The sequence below is a fragment of the Leptidea sinapis genome, chromosome 36 (genome assembly GCF_905404315.1).
Source record: "Leptidea sinapis chromosome 36, ilLepSina1.1, whole genome shotgun sequence".
NCBI lineage: Eukaryota > Metazoa > Arthropoda > Insecta > Lepidoptera > Pieridae > Leptidea > Leptidea sinapis.
In genome coordinates, this window is record NC_066300.1 from 7,543,076 (window position 1) to 7,554,480 (window position 11,405).

Consider the following 11,405-nt stretch of genomic DNA (forward strand, 5'->3'; position numbering starts at 1 on the left):
GTCCAAAGTAGTAACGAACTGGGAGATGGTACTGATAATAAGAGATGGAGCAATGACATAGTAGAAACAGCAGGAAAGATGTGAAAAAAGAATTGCAAGAGACAGGAACTAGTGGAAATCAATGGAGGAGGCTTTTACCGCTAAAGACGGTCCTCAGTTCAGTTCCGAGCGCGCTCGGTAACGCACATGCTCACTGAACTAACGAATATAATTCATATTCGCGATTTGCGCGGCAACCGTCGCTGCACGGCTTTATGACTATGAGTTCCGAAAAACTCATAGCCAATGAATTGCTGCAGCAATTCAGCACGCAATTTATATGGACGAGATCAGTAGGTACCATCCAGATCTGTGCATCAAATTTCAAGAGTGAGGAGATCATCAACGCCAAGACGCGAGGTTTTGATGAAAACCGACCAGATGAAATGAAAGCAAGAAACCCAACAGGGCTTGTAACTACAGATGAAGACGTGGACAACGAAACTGAGGCACTCACGAGCGCCATCCAGCTCTCTCTTAAATCAACAATGCGCACCTCTAAGCCGGAAAAAAGCAAGAACAGCTCCCGGCGAAGATAGGGGTACTTATAAGCGATAAGAGAGGGCCTAGGAAACTCTTGAAGATGTCCAAAAACCAAAATCCGCCTCAACCATCTTATAGAGCAGGTGCGCATAGCTTTGGACGAGTACGCAACTGAGGGGTGGGAAAGCCACATTTTAAATATAAATGATTATGTACCCTCACTCCACAAGCTATGCAAACAGCTCTTTAGCAGCCCCAGACCGGTCAAGCCACTCTTGGATCAAGATGGCCTTCTGAAGTTCGCAGCGGCAGACAGGACGGCAATCCTGGCCGACAGTCGGGAGCGACAGTTCGCACCAAATCCAGACTTGGATTATAGGTAACAACTTGTGAAGGCATCTCAGCATAGCAGGAAGAGTGACCACAAGCGACTAAGACCAGATGTTAGTGACTCCAGGCCAGGTATTGAGGCTTATGAGATGCTTGAAAAAATCCGTGGTCGCGCTCACGCGCATATTCAACGGCATATTCCGCTCCGGCCATTTTCCAGATGCTTGGAAGGTAGGCAAGTTGGTAATGCATCTAAAACCGGGAAAGGACGCCCGCAAACCAGAGAGCTATAGGCCGATAAATATATTTAGTACTCTCTCCAAATTATTTGAGAGAGTCTTATTAAAACATATGACACCATATACACAGCCAAGAGAAGAGCAATTTGGCTTTAGAGCGGAATACTCCACCACCTTGCAGATCACACGGATGGTGAACGAGTTGGCCGTGAGCTATAACAATAAGGAATTTGTCGCAGCAGGACTGCTAGATATGGAGAAGGCCTTTGATCGCGAATGGCACGAGAGGCTGCTCTACAAAATAATGCAAACAGAGATGCCATGTCAAATAATAGTTATAATAGCAAGCTTTTTATCAATCAGGAGACTACTTGTCTATGTGGAAGATTGCCAGTCGAGTGTTAGGTCAGTGAAAGCCGGAGTACCTCAAGGAAGCTGCCTCTCTCCGCACTGCTATGCTTGGTATATCAATGATATCCTGGTCGTTGGGCAGGCTAAGCTCGAATTATACGCGGATGACGCGGCTTTCTATGCATCCTCCTACAGACCTGAGTACACAGTTAAGAGACTCCAACCCACTGACTGAACAAATGGAGAAAACGCAGGCGATCATCACCGGAAATTCACAACTACCTTCACCTTTGAAGCTGATGTCGGAGGAACTCCCATGGAGGCCAGACGTAAAATACCTGGGAGTAACTATTGACCGGAGACTCAGCTTCAAGGAACATGTAGACAACACCATTGGGATGGCGAGGGGTGCTTGCGTCAAACTCCAGCCTATCCTGCGGGCCAAGCTGCCACTAAGAACAAAACTGATGATATACAAGACACACATACGGTCCAGACTAACCTATGCAGGAGTAGCTTGGTACCCGTTTCTTACCTCGTGAAACCGGGATCGCTTGCAAGTACAAGAAAATCTTGCGTTGCATGCGATTGTGGGGGCACCGCGTTACGTACAAAACGCAACGATCGTCAAAACCTGAAGATTGAAAATATAGACGCCTTCGTACGGCGGCTTAAAACAGATATGTTCCGGCGAGCAGATGCCTCCTCACACCCTCATCTGGCGGGAATTGCCCCGCTATACGCAAGACCTCCAGATGAAGAGAGTTGAAGAAGAATGAAGGCGTATTCTAGGGTTTGTAAAATTGAAACGAAGATGACAAAAACTCCACAAGGCCCCGAAAACGAAGAAAACTGACAGACTGACTGACTAAGCTACAAGCTAAGGCACAACGGAAAATATATATATATATACCGTTGTGACCCGAGCAAGTAGCGATGACCCCAATAACACCCAAATACTCTCCCAACGTTTTAGGAGAAGAAAAACGAGTGTTGTAATGTTGTACTGAATTTCATAACAGCACTCCTTTGTTTTTTTTCGATCCCTTCATATGCAAAGAGTTTCAACAGACAGAAAAAAAAATATTTTCGATTACGCGCATTCCACATTACCTTACGAACGTCGCGCGCCGTAAAAAAAGGTAGGTTATACGAATCCCCGCCATTTTTATTTGATATTTTTATTGTTTTGTTTACAAAAAATAAGCGATTTCAAGTTTTGACAGCACACTGCCAGATATTTTAAACGCTGCAAAGAGTAAAATATTCAAGTGAATTTTACTAAATGCACTATACAAAATGTAAATTACTACTAAAATAAATAATTATTTCATTAATACTTAGTTTATTTGTATATAATCAATAATGGATGATATTAGGTTACTAGGACCCGCTGTTTTAATGCTAGCATTAAGCTAACTGTTTCAGAATCTTTTAGACGATTCATATTATGGGTGTAGATAAAATCTTGTATGCAACTGTTGATAATTAGGTATTAAAACACTCATGTGATTATGACCCACATTCGTGTTTTAATGCCCCTTACTACACAACAGTTGCATAAATAACTATTAATTAAATAAAAAATATTTTTTTCAATTTCTTCATTTGAGATATTTTGACTTGTAAATGCAAATAAAAACTTTTGGCGTTTTGGCTGATATCCAGTCAACACGTCTTCTTGTATAGATTTTGGTTTTTTAAACTGTTTTAAAATGAAGAGTCTGAATTATCACCTAATAAGTCTCTCTCGGTAAGTAAACTGGGTTAAGGTTAGATCAGTAAAAGGCTTATGTGTTTGTACAGGATCCGCCTAGAGTTGTAACTGTCACCAATACTAATAATTTAATATTTAAATTTTTTGTGATTGTTTTTACTACATAATCTCTTAACATTTTATTAATTATTGTAATTGTATATTGTTGGGTTTTTTAAGTATGCTTTACGTTAGTCAAATTAAATGTAGCAGTAATTATTGATTGTGTTTGGTTTTAATATTATAAAACGAAACCACTAAAATATATTTTGTAAGTGTGTCAAGACGAGACATGTACCTACTATTACTTTACTTGTGAATGTTTCTGGTAAATTTTGACTTTGAATTTTGACTTTAGATGTTGTACCACAGTGCATCTTGGAAATAATGTTATTTTCGTTTAAAAACTTGTCTTGGTGCAATAAAGACGGTTTATTGCATTATCATTGATTTGAATTGATTTGATTTGATTTAATATATAAGAGGGGGCAAACGGGCAAGAGGCTCTCGGGATGGGGACAGGTAAGGCAACCGCCAATGAACATCCGCAACAACAGGTGCGCAAAAATGCGTTCCCGGACTAAAGGCCGGCAACGCAACGCCTGAGAATCCGAGAAGAGATGGTCAACAGCTGGGGACCCCCGCTAATCCTCTAGGAACTCCTAGTGCTAAAGTGGGTGTTACTGTCCTGTTGTCTATGGGTATCTCTCTGTTTTTTTTTTTTTCTACAGGAAGTCTTTAATATAGTTTGCCATAAGAAAAAATTACAAAAAAGAGAATAAACAATTGCGGGGCAACCACTATTGTTATTCGTCCCAAAATCCCTTAATTTCTGTGACGGTTCAACATTGTAAGACAAATCCCAACGAGTTTTTCTCTTTCTAGGTCAAATATATTCCCTGTTTAGTAAAAGGGGTCAATATTGTTGGTAGGACAATATAAAACCATGCTGTTATTTCTTGACTATTTGATGCGAATTGCATTTATTTCATTCTTAATGTCGAAGTTTCCTCTACATAAGCATTTAAACCGAATAAGCATGTTTTTTTTTTTAAAAGGCATTAACCTAATCCTCACAGCATTGATATTGGAAACAGTTTCTTCTGCATTAGTACCACGCCGAAACACTATTACATTATAAAAATTACTCTGATTTTCATTGTTTCCTAATTTACTTTTAAAGTCGAATGGAAAAACAATTGAAAATATCATAATTAAATTAAATTTTGGCTAAGCAACAAAAAATCATAAAAAACCATTCAAAATAAATAACTAGTTTATATTAATAGTTAAAATACATATTACAATGCAGTGCCGTTCACAATTCTTGATCCCTGGTCAATTATGATGGATGCACCCAAAGTAATCGCAGAGGGGGCAACTAATAACGCCCACGTGGGCGTACTCGAGCCAGTCTCGGACAATGTGTGACGTTGACGTGCCACATGTTCTGTTTTGTTAAAATATACTACAAGAAATAAGATAGACACTGGGATCAGATATCATCAGTAAGTATTATGTATTCTATTAATTTCAATGTTGTTTAGGCCAAATATGCCTAAAGGGTTTTTATAAATAGTGAAACAGTCACCGCATTAATTAATTAATTTACTAATGAATTAAATATTGTGGGTGCACAAAGAGTTGCACTAATTCCTTCTCTTTCCTACCTGCACCCTATCCCTCCCACTTACGGAGTAGCGCGAGCGCCGCGGATCGATGCGTTCCGCGAGTAATTACTTAGTTAGTATTGAAGGCGTACTGAACTTGTATTGATCAAGTATTGAACTTGTCAACGCGCGCCGTGATAACTCATTAATCGTCTCCTTACGTGTAATCTCGTGATCAAGTGTCTTGTGATCCCTTGTTTCATCATTATCGAATTCGGGAAGGAAGAGTGGCCACTCAAAGAAAACGTCTACAAAATAAAGAGGGAAATTCGCGACCCGGCACGTGGTGGAAGAATCGCTGCTGCTCTGGTAAGTCCTCCTGTCTTATTTCCTTACACCGGCTTCCTAATTAAAATATTCACCTAGATCCAGCGCATACATATTTTTTGGTCACTTCGGCCAGGGATATCTAACTTAATTAAATTTGTTAATTCTGTTAGTCGGCCGCCATATTAAATTGTTAATACTTAATACGTTGGCTGTTTCACTGTTACTTACTTAACATTACGTCAATCAGTAGATATCTAATTAACGATGGCCACTTCTAAATCACAAGAACAAATATTTGACCGTAATTTACGTAGGTTAGAAATTAAAGTAAAGGCCTACTTTACACGTATGCAGGATATGTACGATAGTATTGCGAAGTTGGATACTGCCGATAAAATAGACACATTTTTGTCTAAGGCTAGTACGATCGACATTATTCGATCGGACTTTGTACGTACATTAGACGAACGTAATGAGTTGTTAGCTTCAGAAGTAAACGCTGGTGAGCCAAATTATGCAGCCATGCTTGCTTTTGAAGACCTATATGCGTCTGTTAGATTCAAATACTCGCAGTTGTCATCGCGTCCCAATACACACAATACCTGTGAAACCAAAATGGCGTTTCACAAGTCAAGCCCAAAATTACCGAGGCTTGAATTAATGTCTTTTAATGGCGAATTAGAAAATTGGCCTATATTTTATGAAACATTCAAGTCAAGTATTCACGAAAATATAGAACTAAATGATAGTGAGAAAATTCAATATTTAATGGGTAAATTAACGGGAAAGGCATTAACTATTTGTCAGGGTTTTATGCCAACGGCTGAAAACTATTCGGTTCTCTGGCAGACATTAATTAATAAATATAACGACAAACGCGTACTGGCTGCATCGTACTTCGATAAGCTGTTAAACTTACCTTCCGTTAACGAAGATTGTTCTAATAGTCTAGATAACTTCATAGATAAATATTCATCTCTAATTAGTTCGTTAAAACAATTAAATTTAGATAATTTGGAAGATTTTATTTTTATTCATTTAGGTTCAAAAAAGGTTGGCTTAAATATTTTGAAATCGTTTGAAATGCATCACGGTACTTCAGTTAAACTTCCATCATGTTCGCAATTTATAGACTTTATTCGTAATCAGTCACATATTTTACAACGAGCTAATAATATTGTAGGTACGAGGCAGTCTAGTTACAAGTCGGTAAAGAATAGTACGTCCTTTTCAACTTCTCGTCCCAATAGTAATAATTATAATAAAATTAGTAAGACTTTTGTTATTAAAGATCAAAACAAATGCTATTGCTGTGGTAATACCGAACATTTTCAGTTGCGGTTTTGTAAGAAATTTAATGCATTATCGCCCACGGAGCGTTTTGATTTTATTAAATTAAATAAAGGCTGTGTCAATTGTCTAAGTAAAGAACACACAGTTCGTCACTGTACTTCTAAATCGACGTGTACGCAATGTTCACGGAGTCATCATTCACTTCTTCATTTTACGTCTGAATTAAATCGCGAACCTCACTCGAAAATACTGAGTGAACGGATAACAAATGCCAGCTTTGCCACTAATGTTAGTTCATCGCAAGCTGCGCATGCGACGGCCGCATCGCCACAATCTATTTCTTTGTGTGCCATTAATCCGAGCGCCGACGTACCGCGCGCACAATCGCCTGGTCATACTATTCTACTCGGTACCGCGCAATGTAACGTTATTGATTGCGCGGGAAATAAAAACACCGTTCGGATTTTAGTGGACAGCGCGTCGCAAAGGGATTTAATTACACTTAATTGTTGTAAGAAATTAAATTTACAACTATTGCCCTCCCCTACAAAATATGTTTATGGAGTAGGTGACTTAACGAATCCTATTGAAGGATATACTAATATTACTTTACGTTCACGTTTGGACGATTCCATTTCTTTTACTATTAAGCCTTTAGTGACTCATCGTATTACCGGCGAGTTACCGTCCGCTACAATTGATTGCGAACGTCTAGAATATTTAAAAGGCATTCAATTAGCCGATTGTTCTTATTCAGAACCTAGTGATATCGACTTATTAGTTGGGTCCGATTTCTTCGCTCGTATAATACGACCAAATATTATTGCCCGTGGTATGAACGAACCCGTGGCTATCGAAACCTTATTTGGGTTTATTATTTACGGTCAGGCTCCGGTTTTATACCCCGAGACTGATATTCACACTTATTGCACATTAGATTACAATAATTCTTTTGAAAAATCCGTTGGTCGTTTTTTCGAATTGGAAGACGTACCTAAAGCGAATATACTTTCATCGGAAGAACAAGAATGTGAGAATTTTTATTCCGAGACCACCGCGCGTGATCATTGCGGTCGCTACATTGTTGCATTGCCGTTCAAGGATGATCCGAGTAAATTAGGGAACTCGTTACAGGCAGCTACGCGTCGGTATTTATCTTTAGAGCGTAAATTATTATCGAACGTAGATATTCATTCAGAATATCATAGAGTATTTAGTGAATATTTAGAAAAGGGCTATTTAGCACCCATCACAAATAATAATTCGTTTAATTCTCATTATGTCATACCACATCACGTTGTCTTGCGACCTGATAAAAGTACTACAAAATTACGTGTGGTACTCGATGCAAGTATGAAGACATCATCAGGGTTGTCACTCAATGATATGTTGCATGTTGGACCAAATCTTCAAAATGATATGTTTAAAATTATATTGAATTTTAGACTGTTTCCAATAGCGATCAATGCTGACATTAAATAAATGTTTTTAAGGATTTTAGTGAAAAATGAAGATAGACCGTATCAAATGGTTTTATACCGAGAAAACAATAATCAGCCGCTTCGCTTGTTTCAAGTAACGAGGGTACCATTCGGTTTATGTTGTAGCCCGTACCTCGCAATACGAACGGTTCGTCAATTGATAACCGACGAAGGCTCGCTTTTTCCGGCCGCGGCTCCCGTTGCTGAGCGTGACATATTTATGGATGACCTTGCCACCTCTTGCGGAACCCCTCGCGAAGGCATCGAGTTATCTCAACAATTAGTTGAGTTGTTCCATGCTGGCGGGTTCGATTTAGTTAAATTTTCTAGTAATTCGGTTGAAGTTATGGAAAGCATACCATCCTCCGCTCGGGTCTCGTCTGATGTCGAGTTCAGCCCTGACGATTCGATAAAAATATTAGGCCTACGGTGGCTACCGTCTGAAGATGTTTTTGCGTTCACAGTAAACATTCGTGAATGTGAATGCACGAAACGTAATATTTTATCCACTATTGCCCGAATATGGGACTTAATGGGATTGGTGGCCCCAGTCACTCTACTGGGAAAATTAATTATTCAATCATTGTGGAGTGAACACATTGATTGGGATGAAAAGCCACCACAAAAAATAGTTTCTTTGTGGCGCCAAATTGAGTCGGAATTACATGTTCTGGAAACCGTTAAAATTCCGCGTTTTGTAGGATACGACCCACAGTGCGTTGTTAGTGTCTTAGGCTTCGCGGACGCTTCCGAGAAAGCCTATGGTGGAGTCATTTATCTTCATATTTATTTTCCGAATGAAAATAAATTCTTGACTAATTTAATTTGTGCAAAATCTAGAGTAGCTCGTATACGTACCGTTTCATTGGCTAGATTAGAACTTTGCGGTAATTTAATTTTAGCTAAATTAATGCGTTCAGTTATCGAGACATATTCGCAGCGTATAAAAATTAATAATATTTATGCATTCACGGATAGCATGGTAGCTTTAGCATGGATCAATGCACCAGCATCTCGTTGGCATACGTTTGTGGCGAATAGGGTTGCTAAAATTCAAACCCTGTTGTTGCCTAGTAACTTCTATTTTATATCAGGTAAAGAAAATCCTGCCGACTGTTTGTCGCGTGGCCTTACTCCAGCACAACTGGCTGCTCATCCACTGTGGTACCATGGTCCGCGCTTTGCCGATCTGCCTATGTCCCAGTGGCCTATTAGCGAATATAATCAGACTACTGATATTGATGTCCCTGAAAGAAAGCCTACTGTTTTAGTTTCAGTAGATAAGATTGAGCTTCCTCTTATACTTTCTCTTGCATTAAGAGTTTCGTCTTGGAATAAATTAATTAGAATTGTAGTTTATATATTACGGTTTTTGAAGAAATAACCCATAACCTTTCAAGTTACCCATTTAGATTACGCGGAATTAACAATTATAAAGGAATTGCAACGTTATTACTTTCATGATGAATTCAGTAAAATACAGTGTAATAAAACATTGTCACCTGCCTTTAAAAAATTGAAAGCGTTTGTGCATAATGGTATTTTTCGCGTCGGCGGACGTTTGAGTAATGCCGATTTGCCCTACGATAGTCAACATCCTATATTACTTCCCCCACGTGATCATATTGTAAATTTAATAATAGATCATTATCACCAAAAATATTTGCATACTGGACCTCAATTATTAATGTCAATATTACGTCAAAAATATTGGATATTGTCTGCTCGAAATATTGTTCGTAAACGAGTACAATTATGTAATATTTGTTTTAAATTTAAACCTAAAAATGAATTTCCTGCAATGGCAGATTTGCCTGCAGCCTGAGTACAGGAAGCTAAGGCATTCTTTCACACCGGAGTCGACTATGCGGGTCCCTTACGCGTTATTCCTTATCGTAAGCGTGGTGTTCGTAGTCAGAAGGCCTACATTTGCCTTTTTGTGTGCCTCGTCACTAAAGCGGTGCATATAGAATTGTCGAGCGACTTAAGTACAGAATCATTTTTAAATTCTTTTAAACGTTTTATAGCACGACGTGGCCCCATTAAATTCATTTATAGTGATTGCGGTACTAATTTTATTGGCGCCAAGTCATACTTGGAAGAAATATACAAATTAACGTCATCACAAGAATATAATAATAAGCTAACATCAGAGCTTTCAGGCAATGCAATTGAGTGGAAACTTAATCCACCTGCATCTCCACACTTTGGTGGTATATGGGAAGGTAATATTCGGAGTGTAAAAATGCATTTGCAAAAGGTAGTTGGTCTTCAGCTACTTACTGTAGAAGAAATGAATACCCTCTTAACGCAGATCGAGGCGGTGCTGAATACCAGGCCTCTGTCTGTCCTTAGTTCAGACCCTTCTGAGCCGTTGCCATTAACCCCGGCTCATTTTCTAACTTTAACGCCCTTAAAGTCGTTTCCTTCTGAATCGATTCCTAGAGATGTGAATATTATAGACAGGAAGCGTATGATTGACAGTCTATTGCAGTCATTCTGGAGACGATGGAAGTTAGAGTACTTAAATACATTGCAGTGTCGTAATAAATGGTTGAGCAATACGTCACAAATTAAAGAAGGTACCATTGTATTGTTGTACTCAGATAATAGTCCACCTTTAGATTGGCCTCTGGGTATAATTGAAAAGATATTTCCCGGTAAAGACGGGGTTGTGAGGGTTGTCGATGTACGTACTAAGTCCGGTGTATATCGCCGACCGGTAGTCAAATTATATCCACTTCCATCTCAATAATTACATACAGTCCACTTAGTATTAACATAAAATAATAGTAGCTTAAAATAAAAATTAGATTATTATATTAAATAAGTCAATAGTTATAAGTAACATTGTTGTACAATTAACTTTAATTACCTTTTAACTTAATTAGGTTGGTTGAAAGAACTGGGTTCCATCAAACTGGGGGGCATGTTTAGGCCAAATATGCCTAAAGGGTTTTTATAAATAGTGAAACAGTCACCGCATTAATTAATTAATTTACTAATGAATTAAATATTGTGGGTGCACAAAGAGTTGCACTAATTCCTTCTCTTTCCTACCTGCACCCTATCCCTCCCACTTACGGAGTAGCGCGAGCGCCGCGGATCGATGCGTTCCGCGAGTAATTACTTAGTTAGTATTGAAGGCGTACTGAACTTGTATTGATCAAGTATTGAACTTGTCAACGCGCGCCGTGATAACTCATTAATCGTCTCCTTACGTGTAATCTCGTGATCAAGTGTCTTGTGATCCCTTGTTTCATCATTATCGAATTCGGGAAGGAAGAGTGGCCACTCAAAGAAAACGTCTACAAAATAAAGAGGGAAATTCGCGACCCGGCACGTGGTGGAAGAATCGCTGCTGCTCTGGTAAGTCCTCCTGTCTTATTTCCTTACACCGGCTTCCTAATTAAAATATTCACCTAGATCCAGCGCATACAAATGTAGTGTTTTAATATATAGAGTGTCAAGATGCCACGCACATAAACATCTA

The 11,405-nt window shown here is 38.9% G+C and overlaps 1 protein-coding gene across 1 annotated transcript; it reads left to right on the forward strand.

Annotated features, from left to right (window-relative positions):
- Positions 1–4,959: 4,959 nt before the first annotated feature.
- LOC126975445 (uncharacterized) lies at positions 4,960–10,994 on the forward strand. The gene is made up of 2 exons (XM_050823340.1): positions 4,960–6,942; positions 10,804–10,994. The coding sequence occupies exons 1-2, from the start codon at positions 5,403–5,405 to the stop codon at positions 10,875–10,877; spliced, it is 1,614 nt and encodes a 537-aa protein (XP_050679297.1). The 5' UTR covers positions 4,960–5,402; the 3' UTR covers positions 10,878–10,994.
- Positions 10,995–11,405: the final 411 nt, after the last annotated feature.